The sequence below is a fragment of the Alternaria arborescens genome (genome assembly GCF_004154835.1).
Source record: "Alternaria arborescens strain FERA 675 chromosome Unknown contig_6, whole genome shotgun sequence".
NCBI lineage: Eukaryota > Fungi > Ascomycota > Dothideomycetes > Pleosporales > Pleosporaceae > Alternaria > Alternaria arborescens.
In genome coordinates, this window is record NW_021167861.1 from 1,197,020 (window position 1) to 1,218,948 (window position 21,929).

Sequence of the window (21,929 nt, forward strand, 5' to 3'; positions counted from 1 at the left end):
GTGAGTGGTGTGGTGTAACAGGTCTGAGGCGAGATTGTTAGGTGGAGATAATGCGGTGGAGCTTTAGAGGGAGAGTCTTGTTTGTGGGAAAAGTTGTGTTGGTTCGTGTGCGGTAAGGCGCGACTACCATCAAGACATATCGATGACTTCCAAGACACGGAGAATGACGCGGGGCCTACGTGAGAGTGTGTGAAACTTGCTGTTCCAAACAGCTGTTGCCGGCCATCTGGAGGGCGAGGCCTGCCTCTTGCTTGCCTTGCATAGCGTTGCTGGTTGGCTCTGCGGGTGAATGGCCGTTGTTGTGGTGAGATGTGACGTCACATGTGTAACCTGGATGAACGCCTGTTTGTGCAAGAAAAATATGACGAATCAGAGAATATCAGAGAAGGCACGATTTTGATGGGCAGAGACAGATGATTCGACGACAGAGAGAAGCAGATGAATGTTCTGAAGGGAAGGCGCGATGAGAGAAGGGGATGCTGGCCGTTGCGGGTGGATGGCAGTATTCAGCGCATACCCACGGTCGTTTACTGTTCTAGTATTGCTACATGACGTGTATCCTTTGGAGGGAGATGGTAGACTGTTGATACGGCGTGTATGCCTAGAGGCGTGTTGGGGTAGAGGGAGGTCGTGGCCATGGCGGCTCGGCAGCTCGGCTTGAAGCGGAAACCTCGTCGTACCGTCGCTTCCTTTGTACCACGGCAGCGCAACAAGATGCCTACCTTTGACAAACTCTTAGCGAAAGGCAAGGCAAAGCTCTCGGAGTTTACTGGGCAGCCTTCAGGCGGCCATCACCAACAAGGCCACCCGAACCAGGGCTATCCGGGCCAGCAGCCTCCTCAAGGTTATCAACAGCCTCCCCCAGGCTATCAACAACCACCTCAAGGCTATCAGCAGCCACCGCAGGGCTATCCTCCGCCAAACCAAGGACAGTACACGGGGAGCCAATATCCCCCGCAGTATCCGCCTCAGAACCAACAATGGGGTCCCCCTCAGCAGCAATGGGGTGGTGCCCCTCAGCAACAATGGGGCCCGCCGCCTCCGCAACAGCAGCAGTCTTTTGCACCACCCGTCCCCCAGGGTAGCAAGCCACACACCCCTCAGCCTGGCGGACCGCCGCCCATTCCACAGAACAGACCGCAGTCTGCGCAGCCTCCTCCGCCACAAAACATCCCCCCACCACAGGGCGAGCGCGTGTACTGGAAGCCGTCCTTTGACATTGCGACGCCCGTGTCCCAGAACTTCCGGCATGAGATTGGCGACCATGGTTGGGGCAACGACGAAAAGCAGATGTACACGGACAACGCCGCGAACTCGTTCCACCACGACAACCGCCTGATTGTACGCGCCCTCGTCCAGAACGGGAGCTACACTTCTGCGCGCTTGACCTCACACCAGACGCTATCGCGACCACGCGGATACTTGACGGCGACCTGCCTACCCCCTTCCGCACCAGGCATTTGGCCTGCGTACTGGATGCTACCTGCTGACCCCTTCAAGTGGCCGACGGACGGCGAGGTCGATCTTGCTGAGAGCTGGAACGGCGAGACAGAGAATCACTCGTGCTTGCACTGGGGCTCATACACCGGCGAAGACGCACAAAAGCATCGCGTAGTCAAGACATCCCTGCCGGACTTGGCACGACAACCCCACACCTACGGCTTCGCTTGGATCGAAGAAGAGGGCATACCTGGGTGGAGAGGGCGCATGATCTGGTACATCGACGGTCGGCCAGTCATGAAGGGCAGCATACCTGAGGGCACCCGACGCATGGAAGACTTCAGGATACTCATCAACATCGCTATGGGCGGCACTGTGAACCAAGGAAAACTTCCAGCGGACGGGTACTACGACTTCGTCATCAGCGATCTGAAGATGTGTGAGGAGCCACAGGGTGGATGGCAACAATTCGAGCATGCTTGGAACAGCACGCCTGAAGGCAAGGCCATGTAGCGACACTTACTTTCAGCTGATTGGCATACCACGTTCTGTCTTTAGCTTGATCTCAGATACTCAAGTACCAGCTGAATGCATCTGTGCAGCACATGCAAAGTGGAGGCACTTCACTACGACTACCCACCTGTGAGCGCTAGTGAAAGTTCTAATCCCCATCTCTCCTGAACCACTGACAAGAGCAACAACTGGTTGCGGGCTGAGTTCCAAGTAATATTCCACTCCTTTATCCACACGGATTTAAGCTTGACAGCCGCAGCACGAAGCACCATCAGTACAACGCTCGACTAGCATTTCAGTCTAGCAAAATACCACTTACATGGCCACTTCCAGCAAAAGCTTCCGGTTCATGAGCCTGTGAATCCGTCACCGAACTATGTTTCGAAATCGGAGGGAAACTTTGGTCACCAGAGTCGACCAGGAAATGAATGAGATACCCAGATGGGCCACCAGCACTATATGCCAGACTAACTATATGGACTCTAGCGCCCCTTGTTCCTTCGGCTACCTACTATTCATAAGGCAACATATTGGCGATTCCATGTTCCATCCAAACAAATACCTAGCCACGGGTAATCACAAACACTCCAATATCCATTCTCTCTCTTCAGACCCACGAGATCACCATGTCCGCTCCGCCACTTCTAGCACTGCCTGGCGAGCTTCGCAACCGCATCTACGAATTCTGCGTCGAACCCAAAACTTTGTACATTCCGAGGTACCCCAAGCGTACAAAGAAGCATTACGCACATGCCCGCTGTCGACTGTATGGCAGCCTTCGGAATGTGTGTCGGCAAATGCGAGCAGAGTTCGGATCACTGTACATGGCCAAGAATGTTATGGTCCTTCACCAAATCACCGCAAACGCATTTCTCGAAACTTTCTATCCCGAACTGAGGCAGCCGGAAGCCGTCAGCGAAGAGTCGCTGTTAGAGCGCAGTACCGCCGATTCTAGCGTACAAGGCAACATCCTGATTATGACATACTTCAACCAGCGATACGATGCTACACCCCTCGCACGCCTTTGCATGAAGCATCCCAACTTCAAAGTCACTTTCACCGATGCGAGTGCGTCCCTCCGTCTTGCTGTCGTCCTAGACGACTTCTTCGCCAAAATCTCGTCCGGTGTATTTCGTCCGGACTTGGAACGCCTTATCCAAAGAGTCGACATCTCCTGCAGCATGCTTCCTGAGATGCGCTTTACTTTCCATTCTAGACGCGCAATGGAGGATCTTTTTGAACAGGATGGAGCTGCGGATCCACGGCAGGCGCTGATTAAGATGGGTGCGCCGCCTATGAACGCTTTCGCTATCTTTTTCTTAGCTGAGACTGAGGATGTGTATAAGCGCTCTGCACCACTACTTTAAGTAATCATGTCTGGAATACACTGGCCCAGATCTTTTTCATCGCCCACTTCTCATGACTGAAATGATTTGGTTGTTAAATGTGAACAGGTTTTCTGTCTACCAAACTCTCTAGCGTGTTTGCAGATTGATTACGTACTGCACGTGAAGGTGAAGCCCCGCCACCAAACACCATGTAGGCACCTGGCGTTACGCATGATCCCCCGATGCTTGGCGGTCGCATGCTCTTCTCCGCTCATTCATCTCTTACACAAGTATTACCTACGACCGACAAAACTCCGTGAATTTCGTTCATGGTTGCTGTGTAAGCGCAGAGGCAGCAGATTACAATGAGCACTCAAGACAGTCGACTTCTTGCCCTACCAGGCGGTGCGTGCTTCGTTCGGATCAATCCAAACATGGCTGACATAGTATACAGAACTGCGAAACAAGATCTACAGCTTCTGCGTGGAGCCGGTGGCTGTCTCGCTACGTCTCCGCCACGAAGACAACACTGAGCCAGTGGGAAAGTTCCGCTGCTTAATGCAGACATGTCGACAAATCCGACGCGAATTCCAACCTCTCTATAAGAATCAAACCACCATCCGGCTAGAATCCACCTACCACTACGCTCGGTATATCCGCGATTTCTACCCTCCAGCTGACGAGGATACTATGTTGCGTTACCGTGGAAGCATCATCAGTTTGATTAACCACAGCTCTGATACGCATGGCGAGAAAGAATTCTACGATGCTGATATTGCTCGTGTAGTCCAGCTTGTCGCACGATCGCCTAATGTACAATTCAAGTTCGAATTACATGAGCGTTTGCGAAGATTTAGTGCACGGCACGCTGTCGCACAAATGAATAGCATGCTGGCGTTGTTTGCTGATCCTTCCCACTCGAAGTGGCGCGACATGGCCAAGGCAATCAAAGAGCTGAGGCTCAGGATATGGAATAACGACTCGAAAATAAGAATCACCATGAACGAAGAAATGGCGAGGCAGTGGAAGAGTATGGTCTTTAAGATTTGGGACGACGCAACTGAGCCCACGCGTAGCATACGGGAAATCAGGCTTGCATATGCTGATGCAAATGCAACTTGGCGCCCTTACGTTCGTCGCTACGAGTTCCCTTTCGATGACTATCGGGACAAAACCATAAGCTGGTCATGGAGTGTTCCTTAAATGAGCACTAAGTCATTGAGATGGGCTGCGTATCGCGAGTAAACGCAGCGCTATGGTGATGGAGATTCGTGCAAGGTTGTTTTTGATGTCTTGGAATTTTGGATTGGGTTTCACGATTTACCGCTCAACATTGCATATCAGATATCAACTGAAGGATATTTCCTGTTCTCGGGATGGCTGCTCATTAATGCAAGCGGCGTGATCTTTGTAGATTTTGACATATCTTACCTTTTCTATTTTTCATCCGTATTGCCCGGTCGCAGACGAGGCCCAGTAGTAGGGCTGGAGTAAGCACACTACCCAGTCGAGTATTGGAATGCTTCTTCACATCTGCATCCCAATTCCACACCTCTTGGAAGTAACATCATTATCATGTACGCTACTAATGTTGATGGATCAGCGGTCGTGAGATGCTTGAGTGTACGCTCGCAACCGCGGGCTGTGACATCACAGCAAGCTCAATATTGCTAGTTGACAAGACCCTGCATGCCTGCCACGCGCCTTCTACGCGACGCGATTTACGATATAAGTGCAATCAACAGCGCTGACCTGCGAGTTGACAACACATTCTCCTTACCCATATCATGGACAGATATGCGCCCGAGTTGTCGATGCTTCGTTTGAAGCGACGCCGTGACGATGACCAGCGATGCAATCACTATCCGCCATCGAAGAAGATCGCCCAGGTTACACTACCTCTTTCTAACTTCATGCGACTTCCCGGGGGTAAGCAAGTCCTGTAAGCGAAACGTTGGGCGGTTAGGTAACATACGTGTCTAGAGCTTCGCAACCGAGTGTACAACTATGCTACTAGTGAAGCACCTTCTCAGCTACTCGTACCGGTCGAGAGCTTCCAGCTCCAACAGTAGGCCCAACGTGCTACCGGAATAGCGATGACACAAGTCTCTCGACAGATCCGATCTGAGTACCGGCCCATGTGGCTCAGACACGCAACGTTCGTCATCGACTGGCACTCCATTCACGCGTTCTTACAGGCTTTCTATCCAAAGGAGAGCGATTATGGCAGGGGTCCCAAGGAACTGATCCTGCAGTACAACCAGGAACACGACTATACGTTCAGAAAACCGACGGACATCACACATCTAGTACGCCTGGGCTTAGCATTCACCGGGTTGCAGATACGCTTCATCAAGGGCGAGGAAAGTGACGACCAGAGCGACGCTGGGAGAACTCTCACAGAACTGGTGCGGTTTGGTTGTATCAATCGTGATGACCGCCAGAGAGATAACAACGTGGCCGCCGAAGCCAGGCGTACGTGGCGGTAAGATATACAAGAACGATTGGTTACCAATATCTTCGCTACACAGAACTCTTCAGACAATATTCTAGTATTCGAGTGTGTATTCAGCACAAAATCTGCTCTGGAGATAATGTTGCTTCATTCCAAGATATCGGCAAGGAGGTAGGTATTATGGTGTTGCTCAAAGATTTCACAAGCACTCTACACTCATTACCTGGCTATAGGCTTCTGGCAACTCGTCGATACTTTCCCAGTTGAATCAAAGGCAACTAGAGCTGAAGCGCGCCATCATGAGCTGAGTATCATAGTTTTGAACTGCGAGTAGGTTCGCGAGTGAGTAGCCCTTCATGTACCGTATATACCCAGTACATTCCAATCTTTCATATGGAAGGTCCTTATAGCACTGTGATGAACATTGAACGTACTCACCTTATTCTTAGTAGTTGTCCTAGATGGATCACAAAGCAGTATGTAGATTCAGAGCACGGGGTGTCGTGGTAGTGCTGTCCCGAACGAAGACGACATGGGACCGACGTGTGTCAATCTCACTCCATCTTCGAAAGCACCAAGACACATACGTACGGTATGCTCATGACTCATATACCTGTCAGGTATCTGGTGAGGTGTACCTGGCGCAATTTACTCTCACTCTTGAAGGTCTCGCCAGATCCGCGTTTAGTAGCAAACGACGTGCCTTCCAAATATGAGCACCACTCAGGCATCAGTACTAGTAACGCGCTAACACCCTTGGAGGGATTGCTTCACTAGACCCTTCCACCTACCCTCTCTCAACTCACTCAATCGTTCTTTACATACATTGATAGCTACTACTCATAGCTGCGACCACCACAAAGTCCCTTCGACGAAACATCCTAGTGCCGATATGAGGAGTCGAGAAGACTACTTCCGGTTTCTGGACCTGCCAGCAGGTAGGCGCAAGCTTGCCAATCAACATTACGACTGAGACTAATATGTCTATTTAGAGCTGCGTAACCGCGTATACGACCTCGCCGCCAAGACTCAAGCCGACCTACCGCGCTGCGTACTCCCATGTCTTGCACTTGCGCAGGCCTGCCAGTAACTTCGTATTGAGTATCGGCCCATTTGCATCAAGCGAGATATCATTATCGACTGGGAGAAGGTTCCCGGCTATATGCGCACTCTTTTCCCTACAGTCAACGGCAAGACCGAAAACATTGAACTCATACCAACGAGCATGACAATAGTAACGCCTTGGCGTGAAGAGCCAGGTGAAAGTGGACTTCAGCTCGACATACTTCCAATGATCAAAATTGGGCTGTATCAACCTGGTTTTACCTGTGAATTCATTCACGATGCTGAAAGCTTGGAAAGGATGAAAGTTCCTCCTTCCAATCCCGAAGACCCTCATTTCGGGGACCTCAGGGATATTGCAAAATTTCTCCATGAAGATACTGCGCCACTGAGGATTGTTATGAATCATCGTAGTGAGGAGTGGACATCGGACATCGAAACCGGCAGGATCACTAAGATCTTATTGTGTGATATCGGTGTGCTTGAAGAGCCAAAAGCATTGTTTTATGTCAAAAGTGGCGGTCTGAGTCTGGGGGATGAGTCGGGTGATGTGGAAGAACAGGAGAGGGATATAGAGCATGCTTACTTCGAGATGGTAGGGCTTCTCGACATCTATCCGGGCGAGTTCATTAATTTTCCTGGCTTGAGGCTCGTTGAACAATCGTATTGATAAGGAAGTGTGTACGAGCCGGTGCCCTAGCCGAACCGTGTCTCACTTAGTGACACATCACACGGAATTCCCCTAAGCTTTGCTGGAAAAAAAATTGGATTCTTCGTGGAAAGTGCATTCTCAGCTCAGATACCAGTTTAGATAATTTGTAACATGCGTGCTTGTAGCGTCGTTTGCAACCACTGCACACTCGCTCCCCATGAACACAGCGATACGGTCTCCTATTCTGGCAGGAAGGTGGGCGTCATGGAAATTCAATAACAAATAAGATCGCGTATCACCGTCCACTCGCTTCCACTTCTCTTTCTCACACTATTCATCAAATGGCCCAGCTTTAACGTCAATTAAAAGGTACATCCTTCCGTAGTACCACCATCTCAAAACTTGTTTTACAGCTCCAAACGCCTGGCCCTTCCACCTTCTTGCGTACTTCTTGATATCCTTTCTTACGCCAGTACACCCCATTAATACAATCCGCGGCCAAGATCCAGAGCGTCAACACACCTTCGCCCTGTTTCCCCTCTCTTTGAAGTGCAGCTCTCGCGTTCGCAACAAGATGCAACTCGAGAAAGTTGAGCAATTGGACAGCAAGGCCACGATGGTGATACTTTGGATCACCATCCACAGACACGATTTTGATTTCCCACCCGCTCTCTTTCCCAGCGCCTTCTCTTGCCCATCCGCCTTTCCAAGGTACTGCGGCGGCGCACGCAACAGGCTTCCTATTTTCCTTGCCATTGACCTTTCCAGCCCCTTTCTCAGCGCCGGATTCACCAAAGATCAACGCGATGACGCTGCCTTCATCTCCAAGTAGTGTATGTAGCTCCCCCTCATTCGAAAAGCGGAATGTCGTGTTACTCCATTTGACCGGATCGATGTCTTTTGAGCGATAGAACGCGTCGTTGACGAGCTGCGTAACAGATGTTGATAACTGTGGATTGGCCTTCAATTCCGGTGGCGTAAAAAGAGTTGGGCTGGATAGCTTTGGTGTCGTCATGTCGGAAAGTTGGGTTACTCGATCAAGCTGTGCCGCTTTCGAAAATCAAGCCTCGATGGAGAGAGCTTCTGCATATTAAGAAGAACGCCATTGAGTCATACTGTAGGGCGTGAACAATGGAGATGTCCCGCGTGGAGGCTCATGGCGTGTATTCGCCGACGCCTCGTCGGAATCGGAATAGCTTTTTTTTTCTTGATTCCGACGGCAACACACCTTCTTTAGGCTGATCTATGGCCGGTCTAGAATTCACATCGTACTTTGACAACCGTCTTGCGTCCCGCCTAGAATTCTACTTTCTTTGAAACAGGTGATGAACTTAAATGTGGATTAGGTGCTTAGAATGCTGGGATGTCCGGAAGTATGCCAAGGTTCCAGCGCTTCGGATAACAACCAGCACCGGAGTTTGATCCGCAAGCCTATTCTTGAACAAGATTGAAATGAAGCCTCATGTGATGACGAACTTTACAGGTCAGATTCAGGGATGGAGTAATGCTAACAGGATGAAGAATAAAAAGCATGTGTTTTGGTCTATCTCAAACGTGCTTTTGGGGGACAACAAGCTAGCGTACATGGTATCATAAAGTGGACATTACAAAAACGCTACAGAAAGAGACGAAAATTTGAGGATCTTGCGCGATCAACGCGACAGCTCTTGCCTTTCATCAATGCAGGTCGACAGGGGTATCTTAGATAGTACAAGTCTTTCATGCGGCATGCTCGGCACGCTTCATGACCACGACTGCCAGCTTGGCTTCTTCTGGCTTGAGCCCCGTGGTGGGTAGGGCGACTGATGCATCCTCGACAGTGGCATGGGCGTTGCGCTCCTCTCTTTCTCGACCTCATCGCTCAGTACAATGGCTGGCAAGGGCGTCAAAGACGACTTCTCCGTTGGTGTATGAGGATGTGACACGAGGGATGCAGAGCTAGCTGGAGATGTTGGTGATGCAGGAGATTTGGGTAGCGGGGGAAGTGCCTCCAAGTCATGTCCTTCAAAGAGCCTGGTGGATCGCATGCTGGATGCATGGGAATTGTGCGCCGTGGTGTAGCGACCAAGCTCGATGTCTTCGTAATCACGGTCGCAGATCATATCCGTTGTGATGGTTGAAGATGGCCGGATACTGGTGGATGGAAACGCTGTACTCACTGGCGAACGTGTGACTTGTATCTCCTTGTGGACATGTACGCCACCATGTGGGTCGACAGATACGCCAGTATGAGAGTCGTGATACCCTTTGGAGCTGTGCGCCCAGCTTCCGGTTGTGAGGTTTGGCGCGAACTTCCTCCATGAATGTTTCGACTTGGTTTGCGCGCTATCCTGGCGATCATCGGAGCCTGCTGGTGTCCTAGTTCTTGACCGCTGAGTAAGCTTCTCGTGGAAGAAATGCTTGAAGAAAACCTTCATGGCGGGAGCGTTCGCACACAGGCATCCAATATGCAGCTCAAGCATGCAAGTGAGAAATAGGTTCCACGTCGACCATGTGACATCGTAGGTGCCATAGAATGTGTACCAGCTGTAGTAAGCTCGTACGCATCCCAGGGCAACAACACCGTAACCCATAGCAAAGATACCAAACAATGCTAGCTTTTGTCGAAACGGTATCTGGAGGTTCCAGTAGAGGAAGGTAGGAAGTATAGCAGTCAAGAGGTCTTGCGCCGCTGATATAATGCTAGCAGCCAAAACATCGGCACCTTCATCGAAGCAGTGGAATTCGTACCCCTGTAGTACCTTGATGATGTTGACTTGATCCCAGAACGCTGAGATTGGTTGGCAACCAAAAATCGGGGCCAGGGTCAAGGCGATACTGTAGGCGATGATGAAGATGATACTCGCCCATGTCACCCAGACGAACTTCTTCGAGACGGCTCGCGATGAGAGACGTCGGTAGAAGAGCAGAATGGAGACCTTGACGAGACCAGTTGCGACACAAAATATACACTCTGTTGCCAGAACGTACTTGCGGGCGATGACGATAACTTCAGGGTCGAATAGGTAGTCTAGGTCCCAAATGTGTCGATCGAACGCTTGATGACTCGCTAAAAAGGCATTAGCTTTGTTTTCACTGAGAGACTTGGGATATTACCGAGAGGATAGAGAACTGTCAACGCGATAGTTGGGATCTATCATTGTCAGCATAGCCATTGCGAGGCACTACGAGCAGCTTACGAGGGCAGCGAACATCAGCCAGTCTATATGTGTGAAGGCACGGAGTCAGTGTATGTCTCACATGCATTTCGTAGAGTCTTGACTTACCGTCCCAACCAGCACAACGTTGATGAAAGACTCTGACCCACATCCTTACAAGAGTCATCACGACAGTGATCGGTCCCATAATGCAGGCCAGCAGCACAATGGTATTTGGTCGAAGTACCGGATCGACATAGTTGGGTTTTGGCCAACTAAGCTTGACATCGAGGGGAGGATGTATGCCGCCAGGCATTGTGTAAATAAGTCAGAAAGTTTTGTCTTCCGCGGATTGCGTCCAGAGTATAAGAAAGTTCAGCAACGGCTTTTCTAGCGAAGGGATGCCTACCATATGTGCGTGGTGGCTTTTGAAGTGTGGGACATGTTAAATGGAGTAGGGGCGTGGGGAGGCGTAACAAACCCACCAGGGCTTGATGGGAGTGGGTCAACCACAAAAAACAAACAGACATAATCGACCAATGCAGGCGGTGGGAATTGTAGCCGTTGAACGAGCGCATAACGGCAGTCGAAAGCCTTTCCGGCTATGTACCCACTCGCATATACGAACCTCAACGCGGAGATGGGATATACTCCGTATGCAATAGTTCGCGTGGCTGATATTAATGTCCAAGATGCTGATCGGTCAGGTGTACCGACTCTTCGCCAAGCTTTACAACATGCACTCCAGGGACCATATCCTACTCTGGTCATTACTGATCAGTGGTCTGATTGAGGGGCCAAGTGGAGTGGCTGCAGCATAAACACTCGACCTTGGACCCTGGTATCTCTTCAGTGTGGGTAGCTGCGAGGGAATTATCGTCAACTGCCGCTCCTTGCGCGTACACTACGGGCCCTAGGAAGAGCAAGGAGCATTGTGACGATGTCAGACCGGGTCGACTAGATTAACGGTGCTCTTCCTTGCTTGACCACAAAAACACATGGGGATATTGACGAAACGCGAATCCGAATTTGAGTTGCCTCGCATGGATGGTAAAACAAGCGTAACCGACATTTTTCGAGCCAATATGAATGTACGGAAGTCGGGCACTCCCGCCACGGTGGTCCTTGTCAAGAATATATCCGAAGTGGCGCCTTTCGATCGATATCATCGTACGTGATCTTGTCGGTTATCGAGCTTAGAAATTCCTCAGCCATGCAGGCAAACGGGTCTGCAGTTCAAAGTGGTGTAGAGGGCCCAGATGTGACAAAATTGCATATGGTGGCGAGCGTATGCAGTCACTTTCGAATTGGGAACACTAGGTGGAACTGCAACTTTGAACCAAAACGAGATCAACAGGTCCGAAAGTTAAATGCGGAGATGACGGGGGGTTGCAACATGCCGTCATCATATGTGCGCAATAACAGGTTCGCAGCTAGGTCGCAGAAATATAAGCTCGCAATTTGCAGGAAAAGGTAACAGAGTTGAAGCAAAAAAGTAAAGCCGGGTAGATCTGGAGCTGTCAGGTACCGGTGAGACGACGAGGAAGCGTTCGCACCCCCTGCCTGGTGTGCATCAGACTTGGCGTGTGGTGGGATCGGGTCCGGAAAGTGGGGGCGGCGTGGAGTCTGGAGCGCGAAAGCGGACGCGAGAACTGCATCAGCGGCCTGTCTACCTAAGTAGGATAGGGTGCTGTGAGCGCCATGTGATGCAATTCTTGGGATACCTGTTCCTGCGACTGCACAAGTAAGGCGAAAGACTTGCGTGAAGGGCGCAGGAGAAAGAGACGTCGCGCGGAGAAACACGACATCCGCGCGTAATCAGGCGGATTCGATGACTCCAGCCTTGCGCTAGTATCTAGAACGGCAAGGTGCGGCGACAGTCAACCTGCAAGAGAAACCTACTCAAGATAGCTATGTCAGCATCCTCGTTCCTACGACGCCCTTCTCCCCTATCCTCGAGCAAATAGACGCCCTCTTGTGAGTCACACAAGAAGGTGAAAATGAAGGATTCAATTCAGATGCACATAGATATAATGGGATGGTTCCTGGAGATGAGGTTCATAACCAGTAATCCAAACACAGCCTATTGTATACACACTCAACATGTCAACCTCCACCTCTTTCAATGACGCTTTTGTGTCGGCAGTTACGCCTGGCCCTGAACGCCTTTTGCCAGGCGTGGCTCTCGGTGCTGCAAGAGCCCTTGGAAAAGGTATGGTCTGGTTTTGCATGTTTGCTTCTTCCAAAACACTTGCCAGGGCCGTTGAGTTTAGCGTGCGTTTGACAGCGGCACGTTGAGATGGACAGGGCAGATGCGACCAAGCCATCGGATGTTGGTAGCCGTTGGCACCGTCGGCGACCTCGCCTGTCATTTGTGTTTCTGTTACATGGTCCAGCGTTCGCCGCTAACGTCTTCCACAGCTGATATTTCAGATCCTGAGGACTTTCTTGCTGCATATGGCACGTTGCAGCTGGACCCCACGTCGCCGCCAGTGTCGCCCGAGACGACTGTATGGCTTGCCTCCTGTACTAAGCTAGTGACGACCGTTGCAGCCTTGCAGTGCGTCGAACGCGGTCTATTCTCACTAGACGAGCCTGCTGATGTCGACCGTCTGCTGCCTGAATGGAAGAAGCCCATGATCCTGACTGGCTGGGCGGACAATGAACCCGTCCTACAACCCGCAAAAGAAAGCATCACATTAAGAAGATTGCTAACGCATACGAGTGGAATCGGCTACGACTTTCTCTCGCCTGACTTGATGAGATGGAGACAAGTTCGCAAAGAAGGAATTTTATCCATGCAAGCACCCATCACGCAGTGCTTCACGACGCCTCTTCTATTCGAGCCCGGATCTGGCTTCGCGTATGGTGGCGGACTGGATCTTGTGGGATTGATGGTCGCGAGGGCCAACAACTGCACGCTGGAAGCATACATGCGACGCAATGTGTTGGACATATTGGGTATGGACAAGACGTCTTTCTATGTCAGACACAACAATATCAAGCAGAAACTGATGCCAATGACGACTCGCCCTGCACCTGACGCAGATCTCGTCTCTGGCGAAGCATCGGGTAACCCGCTGGTACAGCCGCTGAATCCTCAAGATGAATATGGTGGCGCAGGATTGTTCAGCAACACGGAGGACTATCTCCGACTTCTGAAATCGCTTCTCCGGAACGATGGTAAGCTCCTTGAGGCGGAGAGTATCGACCTCATGTTTACGCCATGTGTTTCGTCTACTGCACAAGATTCGCTCGACCAGACCTTGTCTGTGCCGCATATCGCTGCCATTATGATACCTGGCGACGCCCCAATGGGTACTCCTGGCGCTCGGAAGTGGTCACACGCTCTGGGTGGGTTAGTAGCATTGGAAGATGATGCGGATGGCGGTTTGAAGGCTGGTATGTTGCGATGGGGAGGTGCACCTAATCTCAAGTGGTGGATTGATCGCGAAGGCGGCACTTGTGGCATATTCGCAACGCAGCTGTTGCCGGCTGGCGAGCTGCGACATGCGCATCTAGGTAAGATGTTTGAGAGGGAGGTGGTCGCAATGTACGCTTGAAGACTCTGCCATGTACGAAATTGCAATTAGCAGGGCTCTTTTGGGAGAGAGAATGGGCATCAATTGTATGTATTCCCCCCTTTTGCGACGGCAAATCAATTAGAGACGACGAGATGCCCCACCTGCATTGTGCCGCTAGATTATGCACGGTGACGATGACGGTCTGCACGATGGCTGACACAGCAAATTCTGCCCATGACGTAGTCGAGGATGTATTTCGGCCGGCGAACTTCTTTCCACTGGCGCCCAATCAAGACTCGCAGTAGCACTGACCGCCTTAGTACGCCCGGCTAGGTGTGGCTTACTCAGGCTGCAGAATTCCGCATGAGGACGCTGGTGTCGGCAATACTGGCAAATATTCTCGCCATGTCGCATGCGATGGACGCGGGAGATGGATAGGCCAGCAAATCTTTCGCCCATGGCGGCCAGGCACGTCAAATACATAGGGCGCGCGGCTTCCTACCAGAGGGGCTGAAGCTTGTTTGTCACTATCGACAGCACCCGCACTCAACTCCCGGGAATACGGTCACGACTAGTCACACCGTCGCACATTAGATCCACGCGATCCACAACGGGCTCGACGTCAGGCTCGAACATTCACGAACTTTGTCCCGAGTGCCGACAACCGCGATTTTCCTTCGTTTGCAGGCGTAGTCGAACCCGTGGTCAACGTTCCTTGAGGAAAGAAGAAGAAGAACAAGAGCGCGGCCATCATGCAGGAGGAAGACTACGAGATGCTACGCAATGAGGCCAATGCGAGCCCTGAGCGCTTCGCAACTTGGGACCCGCACCGTCAATTCCGCGAAGAATACCACCAACGACACTTGCACGATCAGACTCCCGATGAGCGGCTACGGAACATCGAGGCACACGAGCGAGGGGAGCGCACCGTGAGTGAGCGGTCGTTTCCCCAGGAAGCAGTCGCATCGCCCATCCGAGAGAAGGAAGAGGAAGTCGCCTCGCCTCTCTCACGACACAGCACATCGTCGGCTTCGACGGCAAGTTCAGCCAGCTCTGCGTCGACACACAGCGCGCGCCTCGAAGAAATACGCACTGCCCGCTCAACCCCACGAGACCGCCGACCGACTGTCAATTCGCAGGCCTCAAGCGGCAACTACCTGACATTGCATCCTACCGAGCGCGACCCCGAAGCCATCCGCCGCATCGAGACACACAGGAGCCAGCATGCAGGTACTGTTGGTGCATCGCGCGTCGACTCGCGCTTGTCGAGGACCCTCACCCGCCGCCGCACAGAGAAGCCATTGCCCAATATGGGAGCTGGAAAACCCTTCCCTCCGCTCCTGCCAGACAGGGAAGAATACGTTGTCGAATTTGACGGCAAGGAAGATCCACTGCACGCGCAGAACTGGCCCATGAAGAAGAAGATTGGTATCGGTGCCATCCTAGCCTTCGATGCCCTCACAGCGACCATGGGCAGCAGTATCTTCTCAGCTGCTACCGGAGCAGTGTCACAGCAATTCGGCGTGGCCAATGTTGTGGGTACCCTAGGAACAAGTCTGTTCGTCTTTGGATATGCTTTTGGACCTCTGGTAAGTCAATGCTAGCCACAGAAATGTGACGGAATATGCTAACAACTCTTAGATGTGGGCGCCCTTCTCCGAGTTGTACGGCCGAAAACCTCCCCTCATCATCGCCGCATTCGGTTTCGCCATCTTTAGCATCGCCGTAGCTGTAGCCAAAGATCTTCAGACAATTCTCATATGTCGATTCTTCGCTGGTCTCTTTGGCTCTTCCCCACTCGCTATCGTCGCAGCTGTCTTCGCGGATATGTTTGATAACAGACTTCGTGGACTCGCCGTCGCAGTCTTCTCCGCGACTGTCTTCATGGGTCCTCTACTAGCACCCTTTATTGGAGGCTTCATTACGCAGAGCGATCTAGGATGGCGATGGACCGAATATATTAGCAGTTTCATGGGCTTCCTGTCGTTTGCGCTGCTCTTCTTCTTCATGGAAGAGACATACCCACCCGTGGTACTGATCAACAAGGCGAGCGAGCTGAGGAGACGAACTAAGAACTGGGGTATACACGCAAAGCAGGAAGAAATCGAGGTTGACTTCAAGGAGTTGATCATCAAGAACGTCAGCAGGCCTATGCGCATTCTCTTTACTGAACCAATTGTGTTGCTCATCACTATCTACATGAGCTTCATCTGTAAGTTTGACCTATCCGTCGAGCTGTGAGATACTGGGCTAACAGCACTAGACGGCCTACTCTACCTCTTTCTTACCGCATACGCACTTGTCTTCCAGGGAGTATATGGCTGGAGTGCTGGTATCGGCGGACTTGCATACTTCGGTATGGTTGCTGGTGAAGTCATTGCTTTCATCATCATTGTATGTGACAATCCGCGATATGTGCGAAAGCTGGAAGCCAACAACAACATTCCCGTCCCGGAGTGGCGATTGCCCATCAGCATGGTCGGTGGTGTGCTCTTCGCAGGCGGCCTTTTCTGGTTCGGTTGGACAGGCTACACCGGTCAAATTCATTGGATTGTTCCTGTCCTGAGTGGTCTGTTGACTGGCTTCGGCATCTTCTCCATCTTTCTCTCGCTCCTCAACTACATCGTCGACGCATACCTTATGTTTGCTGCCTCTGCCATTGCAGCAAACACCTTCATGCGCTCCATCTTTGGTGGCGTCTTCCCGCTCTTCGCAACATTCATGTTCAAAGGTATGGGTATTCAATGGGCCAGTACTCTGCTTGGTTGTGTAGCAGCTGTACTTGTACCAATGCCTGTGGTTTTCTATCTATATGGTAAGAAGATCAGAGGCAGGAGCACCTTTGCGCCTGCACCGGATATCGCGCAGGATAAGAGGAGGGACGAGGAGAGCAAAGGTGCTGAAGGCGTTGATGCTGCAAGCGGAGAGACGACTGAGAGGGAGAGCCTGGACAGGGCGAGGAGTAAAGACGAGTAGTGGCTTTGGTTTTGTTTCGACCTCTTCATTTGCATTTAGCGAACATACACCTTTGTAATTCGAAATCATTTCTTCTCCATTACGACGAAACGCTCAGTATCAAAAAGCACAGTCATAAATGAGTTTGCAACAGTATTTGTTGGTTATGTTTCTCCTTCAATAGAGCACGGTCTTTGGTATCAATTCTTCTCTTCTCTCGTTACTACCTGCTTATGGCAGTACGTATCCACCATCGATGATGCAGTCGCTACCAGTCATGTAGCTGGATGCATCGCTACCCAGATACAAGAACAATCCCTTGATCTCCTTGACGTTTCCCTGTCGTCCTAGCGGAATCATCCTCAATCCCTCGTTGATAACCTGTGGTCCGGCACCCATCTTTGTGTCAAAGAATCCCGGGCTCACAATGTTGACCCTGGCAAACTCTCTCCACTCCCTTGCTAGCGACTTGCCCAAATGTGATACAAAGGCCTTTGTGCCGTTGTATATGGGTTGGTCAACGGGGACGTTGACAATGTGTGCTGATATCGAACTTGTGAGAATCAAGTTACCGAATCCTTGCTTCTTGAACACTTCTCCTGCGTACTTGGCGCAGAAAACTGGGCCGTCGACGTTGACCTTCATGAGGTTGTGGTAGCTCTCGAGTGTCTGGTCGAGAAGTGGTTTGCTGTCTCCCGTTCCAGCGTTTGCGACAAAAACATCGATGCGGCCGAAATCCTCGACGACCTGTTGAACCGCTTTTTGCACGGCAGCAGCATCGATTTGGTTTACGCTGTAAGCTTTTGTCTTTACGTTGTGCTCCTTTGCGAGGGTCTCTGCGCGTGTGATGGCTGCGCTGTTGGAGTTGTACCAGAGAGCTACGTTGCCGCCAGCTTCAGCCATGGCGTCGGCGACGGCTCCACCAATTCCTTCAGCAGCGCCGGTAACGACAATTGTCTTTCCTGCCATGCTGAATTGTTGCATGACATTTGTGGGAGTGTTGGGGACAGGCTTGGGGAAGCCAGCGCGAGGCGTCTGGCATTCTTCGATTGACATTGACATGTTTGCGGTTTTGGTGAAGAAGACTTGCTGAAGAAGCACGGGGTATTGGTATAAGAACTTTGAGTAATGGCGAGTGCAGTTCTATATATGAGAAGTCGGAGTCGGAGGTCAAGAGCTTATGTATCTAGACGCGTGAATACGAGCTGCGGCAAGTTTGCCGAGTGAGGCTCAACCGCCGAAAGCTTCGACGGAGCATCCTTTACCCCGCCAAGAGACACATTGAATGGTGTTGCGTCACGGGGTGGTGTTGCGGGGCAGTCTGGAGGACTGTCGTCCGGAGTCGGCGGGATGATTCCCGGCTTTGGTTGGTGTCCGGGGTGGTCGGCTTACCTTCCTTCTGAATTTGCGCGGGATCCTACGTCGGGTGTCTGCTTACGACTGCCTTCCTTCTGTACCGTGCGAAAATGTTGTATAGAATTCTCCACTCGCATGCGACTCTTTGTCGATGTTTCCAACTCGTAAGATATGTTCAATAGGTCCGATGCTACAGCTACGACCACTTTTCCGCATGCACCAATCACAATGCCGGTGTCATTCGTCTTTCTTCACCAACTGTGTATCTGCGATTGATTGATGAAACCGCTTCTGTAGTGGCAAAAGATGGAGTGACGAACTTGTAAAACACATGAAGGAGCGCACTTTATCAATATTATGCGAGCTGTGAGAACACGTGTCTCAAGAGTAGGTATTGTTGCTTTTCTGTTAGCGCCTCATTCTAGGCCATCATTTGTACGATTGGGACAGGCCTTCGTGTTCTGGAGACGAAGGTTGTTGTGCAAACGGAGAGTTCAAGGTTGTCACTGCCTCTAATTTCCAGATCCTTTCCTTCACGTCCTACACATGAACAGTACAACAAATAGATGTGAGCAGTGACCTTGTGCGGGTCCTTCCTGGCATCGCGCTCAACATCTCATCATAAAACTACAAGATGGTCTTTCCATTTCTTGAGCTCGCAGCGGGTAAGCGCAAAAGTGGCAGTCACGCTAGCTGTGGTATGTCAATTAACAAAAGCAGAGCTGCGCAACCGCATCTACCACTTCTTAGCCGTCCATGAGGAAAGACACGTGCGGATTCGCAAGGCCGATGAAGTATCCGGAGTCTTCGCTGGGCTTACGGGCGTTTCCCAACAAGTGCGAAGCGAATACCGACCGATACAGCGCAGCGTGACTCAAGTCTCTATATGCTGTAACGACATCAACGACTTTGTCAATACCTTCCTGACAACAGATCAAGACCGCGTCCATCCTTTCGAATCTATCTGCATCTCGGAGCAAAACTGGACTACAAAGTCACAGGATCTCTTGCCTCTTGTCAAGGCAAAGGTCGCAAATTCTGCCTTTTGGTGCAGGTTCGAAGCGGATATAGATCAGCGCGAGGGCGATCCATCGTTGCAAACTTTCGGTCGCATCCAACAGATTGAGTACCAGAGAGGTTGCGTCACGGCTCTGAACGAAATGCTGAACAACGAAAACGCAGGTTGGAGAGGCAAGATAGTGAATGACGAGATCACTGCGCTCAGACTACACATCTGGGCCTTGCCTTTTCATGGCCTCCATGTGTCTTTCGGGTCTGATCACGTTCCCCAGGGGATCATCGCGTTTCGTACAGGTGATGATAAGGAAAAGATGGCGGAGTTTTTCAACCATATGTGGAAGTCTTGGGGGTTCAGTCCTGACTTTAGGAAGTTCCTTGTGGTCAAACACTGCGAAGACGGAATTGATATTGGTCATTATTAAGAGCGTGCTTCGAGTATCGAAGCACTATTTCCTATCGTGTACATAGTGAAGTGGATTGCAGGTGTCTCCAGGTGACAATCATGGACCAACAGCTGGAACTTCACATCAGCAAATACACCCTTCTTTGTATGCAGTAGCTATGGGAAACGCTGACAATGCGAGGGAAAGCACCGCCACGACCACGCGACTACGCCACGCGACATGAGCCAGCTATTGTACAACGATACATTCGATCTCTTGGTCACTCTCAAATCTATAGAACTGTAATTGTAACGCCAAGAGCTGCTGTTCTCTTACCATGAGCTTAATGTCTAGGTGACCTTCGATTCTAGCAATTTCCCCAGTCACCGTCAGAGCAGCTTGGGATAATCATCGTTCGTGCCATCCTCACTCACCTTTACTTGTTGGGTGCATATAACCCCTCCGACTGTCTGCCCTCCTTTACTTCTACACTCAGCAATCGACTATTAATATCCTTGAGCTATTGCAACTTCCCCAAGCACGAGAAGCAAGATCAAACAACTACGAAGCAATGGCGTAAGTTCCAATCCATTGCACGGGGATATGGACTATACTAATACAGTCAGTCCTAGTCGTCCAAGCACTCCGCCCCCTTCGAGGTCTTCTACGAAGTTCAAGCACCCTCCACTCGGCCCTGCTCCGTCAACACCTGGTCCCCGCCAGAATGCTTTCGACGTAACCGCCAATATCATGATGGGTTCCGAGCATGCCATTGTCCCTCCTTCTCCCGGGGTCCCTCTTCCTAGCTTCGAGGCGCTCAGTGTGAGTGCCGCACCTTGGCGAGATATGCCATCCCGTAGGAACAAGAGCAAGGGCAATGCGCGTACTGGCGCTGGCGTCAAGAAGCAGGCCAGAAAGAAATACGACGACAAGACGGCGAAGCTTATGGATGCTGCTCTCAATGAGAAGACCGGTGTCGGTGCTCTAGCTTTGCAGAAGCCTTTCCGATTCATGGATCTACCAGGTGGCAAGTGCTTTACTCCTGAACAACTGTGACATCGGCTAACTCTTGGTAGAAATCCGGAACGAGGTATACATGCACACCCACGGTCGCCCTAAACAGGCTCTCCTAGTATACAGGCCACGCATCGCGTCTCTCCGTCCACGAACCCGTCTAGATCGCGGGCGTACTCTTGCGTCCGACCTCGCTGGTCAAGAACAAGATGAAGAGATCCTGAGCGCCAGCAACAAGTCCGGCCGCTCAGCCAAGTCCAAGGTCAAGACAGAGCTCCGCGAGACCAATCGCCCCTTTTGGGGTCTCACTCAAGTTTGCCGGCAGATGAGGATCGAGTATCGCCCAATCTACATGGCCAAGCAAGAGATTGGCATGGACCTCACTGAGATAGTGGACTATCTGCAGACGTTCTATCCCACCGCTAACGATGTCGTATCCCAGCTCGCACCCCCAGGAGAGCGCCAGAACGACGCGCCCTTTGTCGGAAACCTTACGATTGCTGTAGGCGACAAAGCCAACGATCTTGAGCGTGCTTCAGACGGCATCGAAGTCTTTCCGCTTCTTGACATCTGGTCCAACAGCCTCAAGATAGAAGCTGGGTTTGGACGCTATCTTAAGGCCAACTACATTCCGGAGACTGATGGTGAAGCCAAGGATCTGTGAGTCTTCCTGTCTTTAGCATCATATTAACATGACCACTGACCATCTTGCAGCTATCGTCTCTTTGGCCGCCGCGTGCTCAAGAACCGCTCTTGCTCAAGCATGAACAACCTTTGGCGATCAATTCTTCGCAGCAGGTCTCTCGTTTCAGTCCGCATCCACCGCAAGCCAGCCCCTCGTATTGCTGCCTCAGCCCCAGCTGCAACCTTTGCTGGAGTTCAGCCTCCTATTCATGCTGCGACTAAGCCCTTCATTCACATCGTCTTCAAGACAGACACCGCGGAGCCATGGATGACTGAATTTGAGTCTGTCGTCCCGAAGACACCTACCAATTGGCTAGCGGAGCGCGGCTTTGGTAGCATGGAGTACTTCGAGGTCAAGGTCGGCGTTGAGAAGAATGCCTCCAACTAGCTGATCTATCAGAATTGT

The 21,929-nt window shown here is 51.3% G+C and overlaps 10 protein-coding genes across 10 annotated transcripts; 7 read left to right on the forward strand and 3 right to left on the reverse strand.

The window, feature by feature from the left end:
* Positions 1 to 714: 714 nt before the first annotated feature.
* On the forward strand, positions 715 to 1,953 carry AA0111_g3653 (hypothetical protein; the record flags this gene model as incomplete). Its single annotated transcript, XM_028649563.1, has 1 exon — positions 715 to 1,953. The coding sequence occupies one exon, from the start codon at positions 715 to 717 to the stop codon at positions 1,951 to 1,953; it is 1,239 nt and encodes a 412-aa protein (XP_028508867.1).
* A 626-nt stretch (positions 1,954 to 2,579) lies between these two features.
* AA0111_g3654 (hypothetical protein) lies at positions 2,580 to 3,320 on the forward strand (the record flags this gene model as incomplete). The annotated part of the gene is made up of 1 exon (XM_028649564.1): positions 2,580 to 3,320. One exon carries the CDS (start codon positions 2,580 to 2,582, stop codon positions 3,318 to 3,320), a length of 741 nt encoding a protein of 246 aa, XP_028509214.1.
* A 326-nt stretch (positions 3,321 to 3,646) lies between these two features.
* Positions 3,647 to 4,484, forward strand: AA0111_g3655 (hypothetical protein; the record flags this gene model as incomplete). Its single annotated transcript, XM_028649565.1, has 2 exons — positions 3,647 to 3,686; positions 3,736 to 4,484. The coding sequence occupies 2 exons, from the start codon at positions 3,647 to 3,649 to the stop codon at positions 4,482 to 4,484; spliced, it is 789 nt and encodes a 262-aa protein (XP_028508761.1).
* Positions 4,485 to 7,808: 3,324 nt separating this feature from the next.
* AA0111_g3656 (hypothetical protein) lies at positions 7,809 to 8,465 on the reverse strand (the record flags this gene model as incomplete). Its single annotated transcript, XM_028649566.1, has 1 exon — positions 7,809 to 8,465. The coding sequence occupies one exon, from the start codon at positions 8,463 to 8,465 to the stop codon at positions 7,809 to 7,811; it is 657 nt and encodes a 218-aa protein (XP_028509212.1).
* Positions 8,466 to 9,192: 727 nt separating this feature from the next.
* Positions 9,193 to 10,903, reverse strand: AA0111_g3657 (hypothetical protein; the record flags this gene model as incomplete). The annotated part of the gene is made up of 4 exons (XM_028649567.1): positions 9,193 to 10,499; positions 10,547 to 10,583; positions 10,630 to 10,652; positions 10,717 to 10,903. 4 exons carry the CDS (start codon positions 10,901 to 10,903, stop codon positions 9,193 to 9,195), a joined length of 1,554 nt encoding a protein of 517 aa, XP_028509213.1.
* A 1,787-nt stretch (positions 10,904 to 12,690) lies between these two features.
* AA0111_g3658 (hypothetical protein) lies at positions 12,691 to 14,150 on the forward strand (the record flags this gene model as incomplete). Its single annotated transcript, XM_028649568.1, has 2 exons — positions 12,691 to 12,799; positions 13,009 to 14,150. The coding sequence occupies 2 exons, from the start codon at positions 12,691 to 12,693 to the stop codon at positions 14,148 to 14,150; spliced, it is 1,251 nt and encodes a 416-aa protein (XP_028508759.1).
* A 713-nt stretch (positions 14,151 to 14,863) lies between these two features.
* On the forward strand, positions 14,864 to 17,087 carry AA0111_g3659 (putative transporter; the record flags this gene model as incomplete). Its single annotated transcript, XM_028649569.1, has 3 exons — positions 14,864 to 15,700; positions 15,753 to 16,323; positions 16,375 to 17,087. The coding sequence occupies 3 exons, from the start codon at positions 14,864 to 14,866 to the stop codon at positions 17,085 to 17,087; spliced, it is 2,121 nt and encodes a 706-aa protein (XP_028508760.1).
* Positions 17,088 to 17,297: 210 nt separating this feature from the next.
* Positions 17,298 to 18,128, reverse strand: AA0111_g3660 (hypothetical protein; the record flags this gene model as incomplete). Its single annotated transcript, XM_028649571.1, has 1 exon — positions 17,298 to 18,128. The coding sequence occupies one exon, from the start codon at positions 18,126 to 18,128 to the stop codon at positions 17,298 to 17,300; it is 831 nt and encodes a 276-aa protein (XP_028509060.1).
* Positions 18,129 to 19,056: 928 nt separating this feature from the next.
* On the forward strand, positions 19,057 to 19,864 carry AA0111_g3661 (hypothetical protein; the record flags this gene model as incomplete). Its single annotated transcript, XM_028649572.1, has 2 exons — positions 19,057 to 19,087; positions 19,143 to 19,864. The coding sequence occupies 2 exons, from the start codon at positions 19,057 to 19,059 to the stop codon at positions 19,862 to 19,864; spliced, it is 753 nt and encodes a 250-aa protein (XP_028508720.1).
* A 532-nt stretch (positions 19,865 to 20,396) lies between these two features.
* AA0111_g3662 (hypothetical protein) lies at positions 20,397 to 21,911 on the forward strand (the record flags this gene model as incomplete). The annotated part of the gene is made up of 4 exons (XM_028649573.1): positions 20,397 to 20,401; positions 20,452 to 20,849; positions 20,902 to 21,499; positions 21,554 to 21,911. The coding sequence occupies 4 exons, from the start codon at positions 20,397 to 20,399 to the stop codon at positions 21,909 to 21,911; spliced, it is 1,359 nt and encodes a 452-aa protein (XP_028508719.1).
* Positions 21,912 to 21,929: the final 18 nt, after the last annotated feature.